This window comes from Phaenicophaeus curvirostris, chromosome 6 (assembly GCF_032191515.1).
Source record: "Phaenicophaeus curvirostris isolate KB17595 chromosome 6, BPBGC_Pcur_1.0, whole genome shotgun sequence".
NCBI lineage: Eukaryota > Metazoa > Chordata > Aves > Cuculiformes > Cuculidae > Phaenicophaeus > Phaenicophaeus curvirostris.
In genome coordinates this window covers 26635369-26655971 of record NC_091397.1, presented here as the reverse complement: position 1 = coordinate 26655971, position 20603 = coordinate 26635369, and the positions used below count along the sequence as shown (strand labels likewise).

General features: G+C 41.4%; 1 protein-coding gene across 6 annotated transcripts in view; it reads right to left on the bottom strand.

Moving 5' to 3' along the window:
- Nucleotides 1–20603, bottom strand: part of DYNC1I1 (dynein cytoplasmic 1 intermediate chain 1) — a 192143-nt gene that overhangs the window by 130997 nt on the left and 40543 nt on the right. For all 6 annotated transcript variants that reach the window (XM_069859665.1, XM_069859668.1, XM_069859667.1 and 3 more), the window contains one exon: nt 18139–18254. In XM_069859665.1, coding sequence (XP_069715766.1) covers nt 18139–18254 — 116 coding nt within the window. The remainder of the gene's footprint in view (nt 1–18138; nt 18255–20603) is intronic.

Sequence of the window (20603 nt, the reverse complement as noted above, 5' to 3'; positions counted from 1 at the left end):
CAGTATTTTATCCAAAGACCTTTTTTGATTTAGCTTATGAGTGGCCCTCTCCTGTATCACTTTGTTTCTTCATCAGTTGGGGAACAACACAAGTGGTGATTTACTGTTGTTATTACTATTGGCTAACCCTTGGAAAACTGTTAAAAATCACAGACAGATTAAAACACTGAAATTCTCCCCCCATCCCGAAGAAAAAGGTCTTATCTCCAGATAACCACTGATTATTGGTGTTCCAGCTGATATACTGAAGGTTCACCTTCTAGAAAGCCTTTCCTCTTAGTCACCTTCCAATAAAGCCATATAAAGGGCTCTCCCCACCTCAATGAGTTGGTCAATGACATAAAAAGATAATGTTGTCACATGGTGATCTTGTAACCAGTTTCCTATCCAATTCCTCACAACCATTAGAACAAGAGGAACCATTTCTGAAGATGCCTTTCAATATTCATCTGTTTTTCCGGCCTCTTGAAAACCACTGAAAGTTTGCAGACTCCATTACTGAGACTTCCCCATGGATCACAGTACTCCCTGTAGAGATGCAAGTTCTTCCTAAGTCCTACTCCTTTTGTCCAAGACATCTTGCTTCACTCATTCCTTCCCTGGGGAACTTGTTCAAGATTCTTGCACAACTGAGATCTCGGGATCCAACAAACCACAAAATGACAGCTCTGTATTTCAGTTTGGCCACACCCAGACTCAAGGTTTTGAAATGCAAGTGCTTAGAACATATCAACTGCTTACCTCTTTTAGTAAGACCCTGTTTCTAGGCAGAAGTATTGACTGAACACAGCTTTAAGGGAAGGAAGACAGGCCATTGCCCTTTTTAGAGATCTTGCAAGAAAGCCCCACCAGCACAAGAGGTTCAGAAGACCAAAATCCACCAGTAACTCTAACCAGCCATGGGAATGACCTAGCTTGTTGCAGCGTCTCAGCATGGGTCATAAAATGCACTGAAACATTTGCTAACAAGACTTTCTGCATGTTATCGTTCATTTTTATTTAAGCAGCACTAAGAGTACCCACCAACATCAGGCCCTTGTACCTGGTATAGATGTCAGTTTTCAGCGTGTTAACCAAAGGGGACCAGGTTATTAAACTTCCTACTCCCAAAATAAGCAGCTAAATAATAAGACGCTTTCATGTCAATGTGCCATTCGTACAAAAGCTCAGCAGTATGGCTCATAAAAGACAGCCCACAACAACTGTTTCTGGGAAAAAAACCCCAACTTTCAAGCTTATTTTAAGATTCATATCTATAAATTCATGCATGTGCACTTAACCATATACATAATTCACTTAAGTTTGAGACTTGCTTTTAAATACTTCACCACTGTGTCATACCATGGAAACTACCTCAGGGCTACTAGGAAGGGGGTTCAAACATCCCTCAAATAAAACACATCATTATGCATTAGAGGAAACTTCATTCACCAGAGAAGAATGGCACACCAGCTGGAGGTGAACACCATAAACCACATAAAGTTTTAATTAAATTCATTAAAAATTCTTTGTCTCTTACTGTGTTTGGAGGCAGATAGAACCCTTTAACAATGGCCAGCACACAATCAGGTTTGTCAAAACTAATAATAATACAAAACCATTTGCTCACCCTGGGACATTTTGAAAAAGTTGGACTAAGTGTATTATTTTTAATATGGGTATTTATAAATCATTGCAAGATGTGTCCGGTCTTGGAACAGAGTTGCTGTTTCTATTGTTCATTGCATTGATAAAAGGTGCTAATAATAAAAGGCACATTTTTAGCAGCTGACAAAGTGACTTGACCTGGAATATAAGAAAGATGCAATTTTCCCCCTAAAACAAATATATATATTAACATTTTGTATTAACGTATACATTAACATTTTCAATGAGCAGCATTTTGTTACAGCATGTCTTCTACATCCCACACTGGTAAGTATAATACACAATTACATTTCCTGCCTCTCAGAACTTGCAGTTTATCAGCAAAGCAGGATGCAACGGATGAATGTTACAGCACCAGACCTCCTCCTGCAAACACATACATGCCTAATGTCAGACAATCAAATATGTCAGGGGACTAATCACGAGCACAGAACATGCATAAATATTTGCATATTAAACCTACTAACCAGGGTAAAAGAGGATAGCTATGTGGTTGCTTAGCTCTTATGTAAATGACTTTGTTTTTCAAAGCTGGAAAGTGTTGCAAAATATTTTAATGTTTAATCAAATCCAAATAAAATTATTCTACAATGTACTGAAGGACTTCACATGAAGAGTCAGTGACAATGTCAGCGATTAAGACTCATGGCAAGACATAATTTTGGTCCCAGTCCAGGTCCCACTGTAGTCAGTGGGAATCCTTTCCCTGATTGCAACATGAGCCTTTGTTACTAAATTATCTCAAGCTGATGAACTGTGAAACAGAAAAGTTACTTTTACTAACCATTCCTAGTCCAGACTTATAAAAGATAATAGTAAACCAGTACTAACCAATTCAGTAATTAGGCCTGCAAACATACTTAATGCATAGCTAATACATAAAGGCTGGACATTCATTTTTTGTAATGTCAAGATGCTTTGGTACAAGAAACATCATACACCAAATGAATAGTCCCACAACCTATGTGATATGGTTAAAAAGTGGGGCAACAGCAGACAAAAATGTACATCCTCCATCCTACATCCCCACAAACAGAACTGTGGTTCTGTCCATTTCATAACCACAGCACTACAAATGTTAGATTTAGATCTTTATCCACTTGATGCTCACTCCTTGCTCTTTGGGGCAAGGAATTCAACAGGCTGTAGTTCTACCTTTACTATAAGGCATATGCCTTGTGCAAAATGTGACAGAAATATGCATTTGTGCAACTATAAAACAGAAGTATTAGCTTGGTGGATCAAAATCAATGCTAGCACATAAAGTGTAGTGTTAAGTCTACACAATAAAACATTGACTCGTATGAAAACACTATTTAATTGAGGAAACAAAACAGCAAAGTCATTTTTCTATTTTCTTCTCTGTCCTACTGCCTTTAAATATCAGCTGTAGAACTGCTGTCCTCAATTACATAGGTTTCAGAGGAAAATAAGACGCCAGCTTTTTCATTTTGCTTTCACACAGGCACAACAAGCAACTTCAAAGGATAATAGCTAAGAGATGAAGGAGCTGAAGAAAAGAAACAGCAGTAATAATAGTCCTAGAACTGTTTCAGGGTTTGGTAGAAAAACACTGCATAACACATTCACCCATATTCCCATCACAAAACGGTGAGAATTATCTCGTCTAACGTTAACCATCTAAAAATGAATTTTATAATTGAAATGTATTGGCAGTGAAAAAAGGCACAAATAGAAGGTAATTCTTTCAGTGTTATGATAAATACAATAGGTAGGGTAAATTGCCTTCTGGAAGGGACTGTCTCATTCTTTTAACCATAGAAAGTCTACACAAATAGACTAGGCCTCTCAAAGTGGAGCTATTACATGTGATTATGCTGAAATACTGAAGTATCTTAATGTAACTAGTTATCTTGGGTACAAGCATCAGTCCTGCTGCCAGATTGGGCAGCTATGTGATAGCTAAAAACCCTAGTAAATCCTAGTAAATTTGGTTGCTATGAGTTCGCTTAGTTCTGTTTAAACTGTTAGTGGTCTCCACTAAGGGTAAATGATGAGTTTCTGTAATGACTTTAACTCAGTTTGTGATTTCATTTGAATTACACTTGCATTATAGATTTTAACAAAAATAAGACTGTTGACATTCACTCTATTGCTCTGTCCCTGAGGCAAGATGGTGAGATTTTGTAGTGGTCAGCTTTATATATATATATGTGTATCTACAAGTGTCTATACATCTGTAGATACTATATAGATCATATGTTATCTAAACACAGTATCAATACATATGCTTATAGGTACTTAAATAACTACATAAATATTTCTATAACTTTAAAACACAGTTCAGTGTATAGACTAGAGAGACAAAAAGAGAAAAGGGAGACCAGATTTATTTCCTGTTCACTCTCTGCCTCTACAATGTTACAACCTAGCAATTACAGGGAAGGTGTCTCCCAAGCATACAGTATCAGCAGCACACTTGTGCCGGCACACTCAACCTTAACCCTGAACGGAAGCTTACTTTGTTCACTGGACACTTTTTCATGACTGCATAACTGAGATGCAGATATAAATTTATTCTATCTTAGCTTACTTAGCAACTCTGGCATCCCCAAAATGTATGCAAACACTTCAGAGTCTAACTCCCAGGAATCCATGATGTCTGTGAAATGCACACAAGAAGAACCTGTGCTGTCTCATCATATAAGATGATGGGATAGCTACCACAGTATACTGTGCGACTGTCAAGAAGCAATATGGATATAACTGACTGCTCTAAGAGATTCTGAGATTTTAACATGGATGTCAAGATGAGCCAATCCATACCATTTGTCACAGGCAGCATGGACCATTGTCTGGAATCATCACCAGAAATACATAGCTAGTGAAGGTGGTTTTTCAATTTTGTCTTTGCTTCTCACCATCCGGATTTATTTTAATTGGCACTAAATTAAACTGATCCTCCCTAAGCTGAGTTTGTTTTGCCCATGATAGTAACTAAGTGATCTCCCTGTCCTTATTTCAATCCATGAGCTACATCATCTTATTTTCTCCCCCATCCTGTTCAGGCAGAGGGAGTGAGAGAAAGGCTGGGTGGGCAACAGAAGTCACCCCACCACAATGTATGCTTTCATTTCTGAAAACAACAGGTCAAGGCTATTTTGAGACTCCACTCTGGAAGGCTGGTTTGAACTGTTTTTTCAGCCTGTACATTATCTGTGACATAGCATCAGGCTATAGAGAGTTCCTCACACAGTCACAGGCAAAATCTTCAGTCCTTTCTGTGCTTCATAGCAGATGACTGATTTTTTTGAGCATGTTGCTGCTGAGTAACTGGTGCTTAGGAGAAGGAGTAAGACCTGAATGCTCGCGTGGAGATAACAAGAATAAAATTTAAAACGATCGTTATTAAGGGCTAAAATGTCAAGAATTCTCCAGTTCCACAGTTGGGGCCAGACCTTCAGAAAATATCAGCTCCAAACCAAGTAGTGAGGAGTACTCAAAACCCAGAAACTGCTACTGGGTAGCAGCTACCTGCAAGTGTAGGAATCTGCGTGTGCCAAATTTGAGGAGCTGGACCCATTTTGAGCACTGATATGGCAAACTTTAGAAGGCAAGTAGTAGGAAAAAAAAAAAGAAAATAATATCCACAGCAACAACATGCAATTACAGTCTTAAAATAAGTGTGAAACTTCATGGATCGAGTACAACACATTTTGCAAAAATAATGATTATATTCTCTCTTCCTGTGAGCCTTAAGTAGGGGATTAACTTGCAGGAAGAGCAAGCACTGTTTTGGATGCTTATGCCTAGGACATACATCTAAATTAACTGTGGCTCAGAGTGATTTTATGCTAAGTTTATTTAAAATAAGATAGATGAGCAAGTGGCAGCCAGAGTCTGGTTGAAAAGCGATATTATTTGTGGACACAGTCTATTGTATTGCAACAAAAGAGAATTCCATCTTCTATTAATAGTGGCCAGTGGGAATTCATGCTGAGACTTTTACTTCACTGACATATCCATTTCATTAAAAGTTTCTTCATTCATATCCTTTCTTCAATTTTCATAGTAACTCTTTAGAGCGTGTGTGAGCAAGCAAAAGTATTCTCTGAAAAGTATCCTGCCTGCTACTGATTTTGAAGGAGGGATTCTAAAGTACCTCAGATGAGATATACAATTCATCATTATAATAAACATAGCATGGCTTTACACAACCTTGGGAGCAGCTCCTGGGAGAGAGAAGGAGGGGGGAGGGGTTGCCATTGCAGAGTTCTGCCCAGGTGCTCTGGAGGCTGTGAAGATACACTTGGTGAACAAAGACCCAGCTTGGGGTGCATTCCCATTCATCTTCAAGGGAGGTAATAACATGGCATGTAGCAAACCCTCCTCATTCTATCCAACCCAGCCACTTGGCTCCCTCTCCAGTTAGTCTGAGGGCAAGCAGCTGACACTCCTCTATCGAAGGCAGGTGGCCTCCCCTATGGAAATGAGCCAATTAAAAGAAACTATAGAGGGGCACAATTGGCCAGCTTCTTAAGCTGTGACTCAGCTATAGAACCGAAGACAGAGAGGTGATGAACAGGAAAATTTTCAGCTGCATAATTTTTGACCCAGTACATTAGCAGTGTGAGTTAAAACAGAGGAGGGGATTTGGGTAAGTGAGTCTTTTTCTTTCTTTGAGTCACAAGTGCCAAGAAACAAAGTGTGAAGTAACAGAGCATTGTTTTGTTCTGTACGTCTTTCTAACATGGCAAATGAAGGGCTTTCCATATTAGTGCCTGTGTCTATTTCAGCACTGGTTTTGTATCTACTTACAGGACTAGAAAGATTAAGTGCTAATTGGAGCACTGAGGATTATTAACTGCTACTTCTGCAATGCGCGTTTTTCTTAATCTTGTCTTTAATTTCAGTGGAGATGATTGGCCCATGTTACAATGCCAGAGTTTCCAAAGGTTACTAAAGAAGCAGTGGAAGATGCTGGATATTAGCTTTCTTGTATATACTCAATAGGCATCACTCATTAGCCTATAGAAGGAATTACATGGATGGTAGGAATAAGCATGCTTTTTTTCCTCTCAGGGAAACAAAAAGCTGTTAGTTCATTGTTCTGTTAGAAGAACTGTTAGCTCAACTTTCCCCCTTTTAATGTTTTCATATTTACAGTTTCTAAGTTGAGCATTGTAATATGTACAATAAATTCTTAACTCAAATTATATTCAAATACTATTGAAATGATACATATGGTAGAGTGAAAACTAGGCATGTGAATTGGCCACTACCTTTTCACTGACCGTTGACTGGGGAAATTGTGGTGCTGTTCATTAGTGAAATAAATCTACTTCTGTTCTCATATTAAAGCTCAGTTTAACATATTGATAGTCATATATTTGCAAATAAGTTTAGAACTATATGGTTGCTTGAGGGAAACATGTAACAAATAAGCTCAATACAGCAGTCGTTCACGTGTAAAACATAGCCAGGACATTTTCCAGAAAGAAAGACTTAGAGGAAAGTTTTCATTTCTAGCCAACAAAGGAGTTGGTTTGCATACAGGTGTTATGAGGCTTCTCTCTGAATTCATGGATCACCGCTAGTTTCAGATTTCAGGACACAAAGATGGGTCAAAGGCACCACCTGATGACTTGCTGCTAGTTAAACAAGTTTGAGGTTAAGGGTGCTAACATCAGAGGTCTTGCTTTCCACCAAGCAACACAAGATGTACTAGGATCCCATTCAATTGCTTATTTGTCATTGCCACTACAGGAGCAGATTGGATTTTGTACAACAGAGCTGACAACATTTTTTTTTCTTTTATTCTAGGGCAGAATCCTCCTTCCACTGCTGTACAGCAGTAAAGGATCCATTTCAGGCAGAGGTCAGACCATGACTTCTCTGTTGCTGCTTTCTCCCATCTCCTCGGAGGAGAATGAGATCCACTTGCTCAAACTCAAAGAGTAAGGATCATCTATTACAATCAAGCAGGATCTGCAAGAAGAGGAGGTAGACCATGGTCCTTCTCCATGCTGTCTGCCAAGGCTTTGAAGCAGTATTCCTTCCACACACAGAATGATGGTTGCACAACAGTTCTCTTCAAGGCATATACAGCCTCAAAATTGGTTTCTTGTTTCACTGAGAAAGGCAGTTAACCTTTCTATTTTATTTTCTACCTTCTGGAGCCTGAATGGCTTAGAGAAGACATAGGCCCAATCATGACAAGGCTGTTGTTCTCCTTCCGATCTTGTAGAGAATTATTAGATGTGTGTGTTGGGCTTGTGTTTGATGCAGAGGTACCTTGCACAAGTGAAACCAGAGGCTGCAGAATGCCTGAGCCACTTTGGAGCAGGAAATTGCCACGCAGGTGGACCTTGTTTTCAGAAGACCGTACCAGGATTTTGTTAAGATTGTGGAGGAGTTGTAATGAGTCAAATTACTTTGATTCTGTGTAATGAAATGATCAGAGATGAAGTCTAAGATCCCTAAAGAGTTTTCCTTCCTCAGACCACCTACTGAATGTGACTAAAGCCAATCTTCCCTCTATTAAATCAGTTCTTAGAAGATAATTCCCAGAGAATTACTAAAGCTTAATAAATTCTCAGATCTGCCTGTTCAAAACAGTTTAGCATTAAGACAGCATTCTGCTGAAAACTATCTGAAAACCATCCTGAACATAAGAAAGGCTTCTTCAGGAGCCTTTAGAGAGGATGTTGGAGGAGAGACAGACAATGGGAGCAAATACTATAGCAATTACCATTGATAAGTATAACAGTAGGCTGTGGATGTTAACTGGCCTGCATTCAGAAATTGAGTGGGACTGTCTTACAGAAATCCTATTTTAGCCCACAAGTGCTAGATATTTCAGGAAATTAGATATTTGATGCTTCCTCTTGCTTCCAAATATCAAACTGTGCATGACCACAGACAACAGCCTCTTCATTCTATGATTCTTCCTCCCAGAAGAAATTCTTGTCAGCGCCATACATTCTTCTTCACAAAACCCACTTAACACATTTTCCAAAGCCAAACCACTTTCCTAATTCTGTACTACATAAATTATTATCAGTTGGTCAGCAGAACAAAGTCTTTAGCGGTATACACCTAATGTCTGTAGCTTGCTAGTAGTTTAACGCAGATCCACCACAGCTAGTCCCTGCCTGATGGGGCTGTCCTGGAGAACATGTATTCTTAAAAACTGTGCTTCACTAGCTGTACTTCAAGGATGGATTGGCAAGAAAAACAGATGGCAGTTGATTTTACTAGTGTATTATTCCCCTGAATTTTTGTCATAATAACTACATCTGAATTTTTAAGGCTTATTTTTTTAATCTTTCTAAATAATACATTTTTCTTTTTTTCCCACCTTTTTATATAATAGCTTAGTTTCTTCTCACAATTCTCCCATCAGTATTTAAATTAATACAGCTTTTCAGTAATAGAACTCAATCATCTTCTGCTAAGTATAATTCTTGCTTCAGAGAAAAGATCAGGCCATTGTTTTTCTGCAGGTTCCACCAGAATCCCTCCTTCACCTTCAACATCTCCTTGGCGTGATGCATCGGTTCATCGCTTCGCCACCAGAGGGAGCTGCCTGAATGCCTTTGCAAGATTTTTATGCTCAATTTATATTAAAAAAAATAAATAAATATTCTGGCGTTTAAATCGTATTGTTCAGAAAAAAGGATGTATTTTTGGCAGTCATAAAGGGGAACTACAGAAAGACTGTTATACAGTGCACTGCCTCATACCTTTCTTCTGTGTTGTTCTAGTCTCATCCAATCTTGTACAGTCTGGTACAAAAGCACAAAATAAGCCTTGTTGATTTAAGCAAACAAAGAGGTCTTGAATCAGGGTATTTATGCCAGCTACTGAGATCCACAGTATGACTCTGATGGACTGAGGTTTGAGGAGAAAAAGCAAATGAGATTTTTATAGCTAGCTAAAACCACTCAGTGATACATGATACTGCTTAGGATAGACCATAATAATTCTTACAAAATTAATGTACATTAGTTTTAAAACTAAGAATCTGTTTCTTTAAAACCAGAACTTCTGCTTTAATACTGATTAATCCTTAGGTTGTCTCCTCTTTAAAGGAATGATTTCTTTTCCAGTCCTGCTCTGCCTTCCAACACCACCTTCTGTTTCCAACAGAGGGCCCCTGCTTTTCCCTGATTAAGTCCAATGCACTTTTAACACGTACATTTTCATGTACCCTGACAGATACATGTGTTGCATGCAAGGTGATGCACATCTGTGCATCTGCATTTTCCTTTAAATGAGAGTTCAAAGCTACTCTTGGGTCCAGACCTGTCTTGTCCTCTTCAGACTGAGAGCTGAGCTCTAATATTCTCTGGAAGGGAAAAGCCAAAGATGTTTAACTTAACTCCCAGCTTCTGATCTTTGAGCTCTGGACAGATTGAGCATGGGAAATCTCAAGTACAATCTCACTTAGTTCTGGGACTGCCTATTCTGGAGAACAGCATGAATTCACAAAGCTAGTGCTATGATACACTCAGACACGGGAAGGCACAGCAGGTCTGCTGCACATTGTCTTATGGGATAGACAGAGCCAGGGCTCCACACTGATTAAATCTGGAAGTCTCAGCCTCTAACCACCAAAGTAAAAATAACTATCTACGGATTTTATCACAAAACTTCCAGAAGCCGGACTTGTTTACACAGCACTGGGGCCTGTCAGTCCTTCTCACAAGTAACTCCTCAGCTGATTACCAAAATCTGAATTAAGACACAGCCCTCATACAGTGTCAGTGTACGACACTATTAGTCATATGCAGTTTTGTCAATAATGAGAAACCTACACTAATACGCCTACATGAAGCACTCTGCTATCAAGCTAGTCAGTGAAGACCTAGTCAATGCAGTCAATGGCACCTAGAGACTGTTTTGGTTCACCTTACAGTAGTCACTTCCAATTGGCATTACACATGCATACCTAAACTCGTGTGTCTGGGTCTCATGAGACTTGTACTGTGTGCAGCATTCCCCTCTCCTCCCTCAGTGCTTCAAAAAGGATAACTTTCAGGAATATCAGCTCTGAGATTAAGTGTCAGAGAGAAGTAGAATCCAACTCAGCCTCTGGAGTTTTGTCACTTCATCCTAGTCTGCTTCCAAATGGATTAGCTTATTTTCCTTCTTTCCCTAATAGACAATATATCCTAATTATCTGAATATAGCACACAAAAAGATGGAACATAGTCCTGAATTGTGTTCTTTGCCAGAAGCAGGCAAACATTTTTGATATAGGATGAGGTTATCAGGCTCAGGTGGTGAGTTTGGTAACACCTTTGTCTTCCCCACACGAACAACCATCTACTGAAGTTCATAAACAGAAGTACATAGGACCTCCCACTGTTCCAGAGAGGATCTTCTTCCCCTTCATGCAGGATCTGCTCTTTCAGAAATGCAATTCAGACTGATCTACTTGCAATGATGGTCTGACAAGCCAGAAAAGTTAGAGCACCTCATTTTATTGATGAAGAAGTAGTTTCTACTTCACTGAAGAGTAACAACAACATTCCTGACACTGGCCAGCAAAGCCAGAATGCTCACAGACCTTTGCCTTCCCACTGTCCTGCTGGTTTTGAGGGGAGTCAGACCAGAGGAGTATCTCCCTTCTCTGTGCAGGCACAGTGTGATGTATTTCTCCCTGATATTTTATCTTCTGGCCCATTAAAGAATAGGTGAGGAGTAAGCTGGAGCTGAGGCAGGCATCTACCAGTGCATGAATGTACGGGCTGCTTTCCTGTCTGAAAAGGTAGCTTGCAGGCAGACATACAGACCTCCTTCCACTGCTGTACAGCAGGATTCATCCCAGGCAGAGGTCAGGCCATGGCTTTTCTGTTGCTGCTTTCTCCTAAGTGTGCCTTCAGGAAAGGGCAATTTTGCAGTGCTTTGGAGGGTCCAACCAGTGAAGGCTCCACGGGGGCTGCCATTCTGGGGCAATGTGAGAGTCTCTGTACAATGAAGGAAAGCGTCCCAGAGACCTCTTAGAAAACATTTGGCATAGTCTAGGTCTGATTTAACCAACTCCAGAATGCAAAAAGTAGCACAAGTGAAATGTCTCTCAGTACCTAGGAATACCTAAATTCAAGTCCAATTATAGACAAAGGAGGGGAAAGTAAAGAGCACTTTTTTTCCTCAGGCTCCAGAGCCAAAATCTGTCTGTTTTTGAAGTCATCCTACAAGAAAGAAAAGGAAAGGCTGAGGCTTACTTTGACCTAAATAAAGCAAAAGAATTAGGTACTTGTGATCAAAGAGTTGAATGATGCATATACACATCTCCCTAAATAATAGAGTAGGTGGGGGAAATGACACGTCATTATTCCTCTGAAATAAGGCAAATTACCTGTTCTGAAAAGAGGAGTTAATCTGTTTTTATACAGTGAAGAATAATGCCACATTATTTCTTCTAAAATTAGCAGCTGACAAGCTGCGACTTCAGTGCTCACAGCATCTAGGTCTCTGGCACCATACTTTACGTACCACAATGAAGCTTTCCTTTACTAGTTTTTACAGGGATTGGTGGGGAAGAGCCATTACCACAAAGGCCTACATCCACTGAGCTCCATAACAGCAGTAGGTCTAAGGTACCTCAGAGTTTCTTGCTACAGAAGCAACATGCAGAAAACCTAATACTGACATTTCAAAAAAAGCTGCAGAACTTTGAACAGAACTTTGAAAGTCCTCTTTTGGTGGCTCATGCAGAAAGGTCTTTCACCCAGTTTGAAGTTGTCTTCCAAACCAGAAGCAAGTGTGTGATAATCTCATCCTAAAGTTCTGCATTGTGACATTTCCAGTGTCCAAGGCAGGCAGCAAAAGAGGGAATTTTGAAAGCTAAAGTCAGAGTCATCTAAGTAAATAAGGGGTTTCTTTTTTTGATTTTCTCAAATTCTAAGGCTTCAGATACTAAATAACTGAGCACAGAACCACAGTAATGGCTTAACAAATTATCTTGAAAAGATAATAGCTATTTTTTTATCACATGAATGTATAGAACAGCGTAGACATATCTCCTAAAAATGATCTCCTGAGGAATTCCCATCTGTTTGCTATTCATGTTTTAAGTGACGATATAAAGGGCTTAGCATTCATATAGAGGCTTGGGAGATTGAAAACGTGAGAAGTCATTTCCATTAGACCTGCGATACCAAAATTAGATACCATTTCAATGGAATAACCAAACTTTCCTGACATTCCCTAACTGATGCAAGGACATAGTCATGTCTTATGTGCAGATAATTCACTAGCAGCAGATCGGAAAGGAAACATAAGCTAAACTTTCTCTTCTGCACACAACTGAGGGAAGTGACCAGGTGATATTTTGTCTGTGTTTAAATATTAAAACGTCACTTCTGTTGATGTTATTCCCTTGACTATGGTGGAACAGAGAATATGAACAGAGCGGGAACAGAGCAGGAAGCCAGGATGAAGAATTCGATTAATACCTGGCTCTGAGCCTGGTGTGAGGAGAGGGGCTTTGGCTTCTTTGATCATGGGGTGGCTCATGCATCCCCAGGCTTTCTCGCTAAGGGCGGGACACGTGTGTCTCCTAGGGAGGCTAAAGCCCTTGCTAGAAACCTAGCCAAGCTCATAAATCGAGCTTTAAACTAGATGTGAAGGGGGAGGGGGTTGAGCCCAGGCTAGATAGGAACGAGCCTGGATGTGGGGAATTGGTGATTGGGAGAGGGTGCGCGGGTGAGGACCACCAGTACCTCACCACACAAAAAGTGGGGGAGAACACACCTCGGGGTGCTAAGGGAGATACAGGCACTCTGGTGTTAACTACTCCAGTTACCAGGCAGTTGGGAATGAATCCTGTTCCCTCTAGGAGGGCTGAAGGCTCGGCAGCTCAGCTGAAGTGCGTTTACACCAATGCACGCAGCATGGGGAATAAAAAGGAAGAGCTGGAAGCTGTCGTAGGGCAAGGAGCCTATAATGTCGTTGCCATCACGGAAACGTGGTGGGACAACTCATATAACTGGAGTACGGCTATGGTGGGGTATAAGGTTTTCAGGCGGGACAGGAAGGGTAGGAGAGGAGGCGGGGTAGCCCTCTTTGTAAGGGAGGACTTGGACTCCATTGAGATGGATTGTGGCCATCAGGAGGTTGAGTGCCTGTGGGTCAAAATCAGAGGAGCCCACCAGAAGGTAGATTTTGTGATGGGAGTCTGTTACAGACCACCCAGCCAAGGAGAAGCAGCTGATGAGCTCTTCTATAAACAGCTGCGGTCAATCTCTAGATCAATGCCTCTTGTTCTTGTGGGAGACTTCAATCTTCCTGATATCTGCTGGGTGTACAATACAGCAGAAAGGAAGCAGTCTAGGAGGTTCCTGGAGTGCGTGGGAGACAACTTCCTCGCACAGCTGGTGAATGAACCAACAAGGGAGGTGCCCTCCTGGACCTGCTGTTGGTGAACAGAGAAGGCCTTGTAGGGGATATGGCGGTAGGTGGACGCCTAGGACTAAGTGACCATGAGATGATAGGGTTTTCTGTTCTAGGTCAAGTGAAGAGGGTGGTTAGCAAGACGGTAGCATTAAATTTCCAGAGGGCAGACTTTGATCTCTTCAGAAGGCTGGTTGGCAAAGTCTCATGGGAGAGAGTACTCAAGGGCAAGGGAGCCCAGGAGGGCTGGGAGCTCTTCAAAAGGGTGGTCCTAGCAGCTCAGGAGAAAGCCATCCCCATGTTCCGGAAAAAAAGCTGGCAGGGGAGAAAGCCAGCTTGGTTGAATAGAGAGATCTTGAGGGATATCAAGAAGAAGAGAAAAGTTTATGGGCTCTGGAAGAAGGGACAGGCCTCTTGGGTGGACTACAGGAGGGAAGTTAGATTGTGTAGGGAAAAAATCAGAAGGGCTAAGGCTCAGCTAGAAATTGGATTGGCCAAGTCTGTGAAAGATAACAAAAAATCTTTCTACAAATATATAAATAATAAAAGGAGGACTAGGGAGACCATACAGTCCCTATTGGACACAGAAGGAATAACAGTGACAGGGGATGAGGAAAAGGCTGAGGTACTTAATGCCTTCTTTACCTCAGTCTTTAGTTGTAAGGAGGGTCGTTCCGTCTGTGTACCAACCCAGTAGCTAGAGGAGCATAATGAGGCTCCCGTGATCCAAGAGGAGGTGGTCAGAGCCTTGCTAGCCCGACTGGACACCCACAAGTCTATGGGGCCGGACGGGATTCACCCTAGGGTACTGAAGGAGCTGGCGGATGTGCTGGCCAAACCCCTTTCCATCATCTTCCAACAGTCCTGGAAGACTGGGGAAGTCCCACTGGACTGGAGGCTGGCTGATGTCGTGCCCATCTACAAAAAGGGTCGCAGGGAGGACCCAGGAAACTACAGGCCTGTCAGTCTGACCTCAGTGACAGGGAAAGTCATGGAACAGGTGATCTTGAGTGCTATCATGAAGCACATGCAAGAGAATCGGGTGATCAGGCCCAGTCAACATGGGTTCACAAAAGGCAGGTCTTGCCAGACTAACCTGATCGCCTTCTATGACGAAGTGACTCGGCTGCTGGATAAGGGAAAGGCTGTGGATGTGGTCTTCCCGGACTTCAGCAAAGCCTTTGACACAGTTTCTCACAGCGTTCTGCTTGAGAAACTGTCAGCCTCTGGCCTGGACAGGCGCACACTCTCCTGGGTGGAAAACTGGTTGGATGGCCGGGCCCAGAGAGTGGTGGTAAATGGTGTGAAATCCAGTTGGAGGCCAGTGACAAGTGGGGTTCCCCAGGGCTCACTGCTGGGTCCAGCCCTGTTCAATGTCTTTATCAATGACCTGGATGAAGGTATCGAGTGCACCCTTAGCAAGTTTGCGGACGACACTAAGCTGAGTGGAAGTGTCGATCTGCTGGAGGGTCGGGAGGCTCTGCAAAGGGATCTGAGCAGGCTGGACCGCTGGGCAGAGTCCAATGGGATGAGGTTTAACAAGGCCAAATGCCGCGTCCTGCACTTGGGGCACAACAACCCTATGCAGTGCTACAGACTAGGAGAAGTCTGTCTAGAAAGCTGCCTGGAGGAGAGGGACCTGGGAGTGCTGGTTGACAGATGACTGAATATGGGCCAGCAGTGTGCCCAGGTGGCCAAGAAGGCCAATGGCATCTTGGCTTGTATCAGAAACGGCATGACCAGCAGGTCCAGGGAGGTTATGCTCCCTCTGTACTCGGCACTGGTGAGACCGCTCCTCGAATCCTGTGTTCAGTTCTGGGCCCCTCACCACAAGAAGGATGTTGAGGCTCTGGAACGAGTCCAGAGAAGAGCAACAAAGCTGGTGAAGGGGCTGGAGAGCAGGCCTTATGAGGAGCGGCTAAGAGAGCTGGGGTTGTTTCGCCTGGAGAAGAGGAGGCTGAGGGGTGACCTCATTGCTCTCTACAACTACCTGAAAGGACGTTGTAGAGAGGAGGGTGCTGGCCTCTTCTTCCAAGTGACAGGGGACAGGACGAGAGGGAATGGCCTCAAGCTCTGCCAGGGGAGGTTTAGGCTAGACGTTAGGAAAAAATTCTTTACAGAAAGGGTCACTGGGCACTGGAACAGGCTGCCCAGGGAGGTGGTTGAGTCACCTTCCCTGGAGGTGTTTAAGGCACGGGTGGATGAGATGCTGAGGGATATGCGTTAGTGTTTGATAGGAACGGTTGGACTCGATGATCCGGTGGGTCTCTTCCAACCTGGTTATTCTGTGATTCTGTGAAATAATAAATGCAGTCACCAAAACCACTTATCTCCATCTGACCTTTCCTATCACAGGTTTGGCCTAGGCAGTTTCAAGTCCATCAGCTGTTCTATTTATGTTCATCTTCTGTCATACAAGTAAGGAAGAAGACCTTCCTTTACATTGGGAGAACCAAGACAAGTCACACTGCCGTCTGTGCTTGCAGTCCTGACTGTCAGGCTCCACTGCGGCACACTGCTGTTTTTTCTTTTTCCTTGAAGGGTTGGAGATTGTCCTCTTGCCTGTGCAAGAAAAGGATTTTGTAGTAGTTGAAGAGCTCCTTGGAAAAAAACAAGAACTTACTGGAAGAAGTTCCTTCCTCCAGAGGTTGGCCTGTTCAGGAAAACATGTCAGCTAATGAGTGCTGGAGCTGAAGGTCTGAGAGAGGCAAACACATCAAAGCCATGTCTCCAACTCCCCATATCTATAGGCTCTTGCATTGGATAGAGTCCCTGTATCGGGGAGGAAGGGCATCCTCTCCATGTGATCTAACAACAACTCCATGATAACACACCAGGGCTGAGCATCTCCTAGCTTCAAGCCAGGAAGGCAAGGCCTCAGAAGCAAACCCCAACTTCTCAAGGCTTTAGCAGCTCTCAGAGAGATGAGAAGAAATGAGCTGGATTGAACTAGGGAGGCTTCTGAGGCAGCCTCTCCCTCTGAGAAAGCAAAGCTATCAGGGCATGCTGCTCAAGAAGCAGCATCCAAGCAACAGGGTTGTCTATGCTAAAGGCACTGTTTCAGACAACAGATAACTACAGTAAACTTGAGGTCTGGGAAAGCAGAATCTGAGTATCCAGTTCAGCAGTTTTCATTTCTGTTCTCTTAAAGGCAGATCTGATAACCAGTTGCAGAAAAAAATCTAGCTACGTTTATCACCATATCTTCCCTGACACTAGCTTATATTTAGATAGATTTACTTGCACACCTTTTGCAAACTACTTGAATTTTCTCTTTCTGTATGAAGCCTGGTGAAGTTCTACACTATCTGCTGTAGGAAAGCATGCAATTGTTGACCTTTTCTTGATCCTTCATTGTTAAGAGCAAAAATTACAGTCAATACTGTCTTCAGTTCTTCTTCTTCTAATGGTTTTATAGTGCTTTGTAAATTACATCAGGCTAACGTTCAGTTTTACATTCAGTTTAAATGGTTTCAGCTGACTGGCAATCAAAATTCTGCAGTATAATAATGGCAAGTGTGTCATCTGAGGAACAGATAGATTATCACTCCCTTACTAACTACTCTGCTTATTTACTTAGCAGGAAAGCCCAACAGCTAACAAACAGTTCCATGAGTGGAGATAATATATCTGTAGGCACAGAGAAACAAGACTGTCAGTATTAAAGTATGTAAGCCTCCTTTTTCAGCATAGGAAGCTAAAGTGTAACTTCTCCTAAGATTCACCTACCAGAGGGGAACACAATTACTGGAGGGCAACTTTCCACCTCGGCCTCTTTACAAAGCACGGAATGAGTAACCTCATTAAGAAAGCAAGAAAAATGGAATAAAGCACTATTTTAATTTTATTCATAATGATTTATTTGAAAACATGTTCTCATTATACTGCTATCTAAGCAAAACCCATTGTAAGGCAGAAGTAGTTTGGTTCCACTTGAATTTAAAGTCATTATTATAATTATTCTCACCAGAACAGCCATCAATCACATAAACAATACCTGGCTTGCAGAAAATATGTGATAAGTAGCTATATTATGATTTACTATTATTTTCCTTACATGCTTTAACTCTTATTCAAATACTTATTTTCTAAGAATTTTTTTTTTTACTATAATAATAATAATCTTACCTTCAGATTGATGCGTGGCGAGAGGTGTCTGTGTCTCCTTGGAGTATGAAACCACCTCCCGAGGTAAAAAATCAACCTGGGTAATCTTTGACACCCCTAGTTTGTGCAGTCTGCGTCTACGATGAAATACATGACATCAAAAGGTTAGTCATGTTAAATGTAAATCATCAGCAAGAACAACAGTGTTTGCTTTTATGAACGGGATAAAAAAATACTTCACTGCTTACTAAGATGAAACACAATACACTACGCATGAGAAGTACCAGATTGCAGTGAAGAAAATTAACCTGGGAACCATTTGCCATAATAAACAACAGCTACTGAACCTCTAGATCATGCTGCTGAGAGGGACTGTAAAAAGGGGAGAGCGAAATTACCTGCTTGTCCCCCTCATAACATGCAACAAAATTCTTTCACACCATCATTATTATAATGATCTGCCTCCTCAAGAGTTAACCTTCAGCCTGAGATACACAATAGTGGAAAAGGCACAATGGCTGTAAACCAGGCTGGATGAGGACTATCAGATGTTCACCCGAAAGTAGCCTTTAATTGGTAAGGTAGGTAATTTCCATGAAGAAGGAGATTGTTCCCTCCACAGGAGCCATTAGCAGTGGAACTGATGTAGGTTTATGCTTGGTAGAATCCTAATACAAGGGTTGGAGGGTAGCTCTGAGACAGATGGTACAGGGCAAGTATAGCCTTCTTTTTTACTATTCCCTTACTTAAATAAAATATATGAAACAGATGAGTAAAGTCAACTAACTGTAAATGAGTAAAGGAAAAAGAAGACACACAGCTGAACATGGTCATGAACACCTCTAATCATACACAGTTCACTCAACAGCAGGGGAAAAAAACAATTTCTTTCCTGAATATTATTTGATTGTCTGTAGGGAGGGAAGAATAAACAACTGTTACTTGCAAGTGTTTTACTAGAAAAAATGCCAGCTTTCATCAGAGAAGAGAATATACATATACTAAATAAATCAACTAAGTCCAGCTGCTCAGATCAACAAGTGCAAGCATGCTTATATGTTTACTGGAAATAAATACATGGACGTGATGTTTCTGAGTTGCCATGCCATTAGAGACAGTAATTTGGAAAAGCCATACACATTACCCATATCCTCTCTGTTTTCCAGACTGTCAGAATAACAGAGGTCAAAACAGTTTTGATCTAATTCATTTACAATGGTTTAGGTATTCAATTAAGATTGATGTCTGAAAGGAAATGGGAGTCTCTAAAGGAAACTGTCATCATTGGATGACACCTACTGAAGTCTTCAGCTGGTTAATGCTACATCAGCTGTATATTTTGCTAATCCATCTTACTGGCTGAGTTGTTATTAAGCTGAATGCAATTAGATTCAGCAGATAATGAGTATGAAATCAGCCATATCATGTAACAAACCACTCTTACAGCTCTGAGTCTTTCTTCTTTTCAAAGAGGAAAAAATAGTAAGTCTCCCTCCTTAAAATTTGTGACTTTGCCAATATGAATAAAAGCTATGATTGTCTGAGATTCCTGCAGAAAAACTTTTACATTATTGGGGACAGAAAAACTACAGCTTGTGATATACTTCAGCTAACAAAAGTTTTAAGTAGCATTACATTTTTGTAGCTTCTTTAACTGAGGGTTTGTGTGAATTCAAGTTTTAATAAATATCTCACCCCAGCAAAATCTCTAGCGCTTTTCCATCATTCAGCACCAGATTTGTAACCTCTGTTGCCTCCTTGGTCAGTCAGACTTTCCTGTGTAAGGAGCATTCTGCTGCCCCAGGCTATTGGTGCTATTTACTGAGATTCTTAAGCCTTCTACACTGAAAGAACTTCTTGACTGTTGTCTCGATTAAGTATAATCTCTAATTAATTATGTGTCTAATCTGGGCCTAATCAGAACCTAATTCTAACAGCAGTTTCACATGAGGTCCTTCCATATCTCCTTAACTGCCCAAGGATTGGGAACATTGATCCTAACAGAAAGCTAGATTCAAATGCTAGTTAGGTTAACGTCTTTGTAGACTGCTAATCCAGAAGTGAGCTACATCCCAGACCAATGCACTGCGAGAATGCATGGAATTTTTCACCTAAACCATTTCTAAATTAGGAGCTGCTAGTGCTTGTACAGCTGTGTAGGTTTACCCATATCCTGGTAAGTACTGGTGAAGACAGTGGGTTCTTTCTTCCTCTGCAGGAACATGGTCTCTTAGTTCTTTTTGCCCATTAAGCAACCTGAAATGGTTCCTGAACAGCTAAAAGTTAGCTTACCTCTTTGTCCCAAGCACTTAGGAACAACTAGAGCATCCTTTCAGTATCTGGACTCTACCAAAACCACGCTGTAATGTTTTAGTCTCTATTTTTTTTCAGGGCAGCACCAAACTGTTTATTGCTTTCCCATTTGCATTTGTCAGCTGAGGTGCTTATAATTCTTATCATTTATAGTTTGCTGAATATTAATCTTG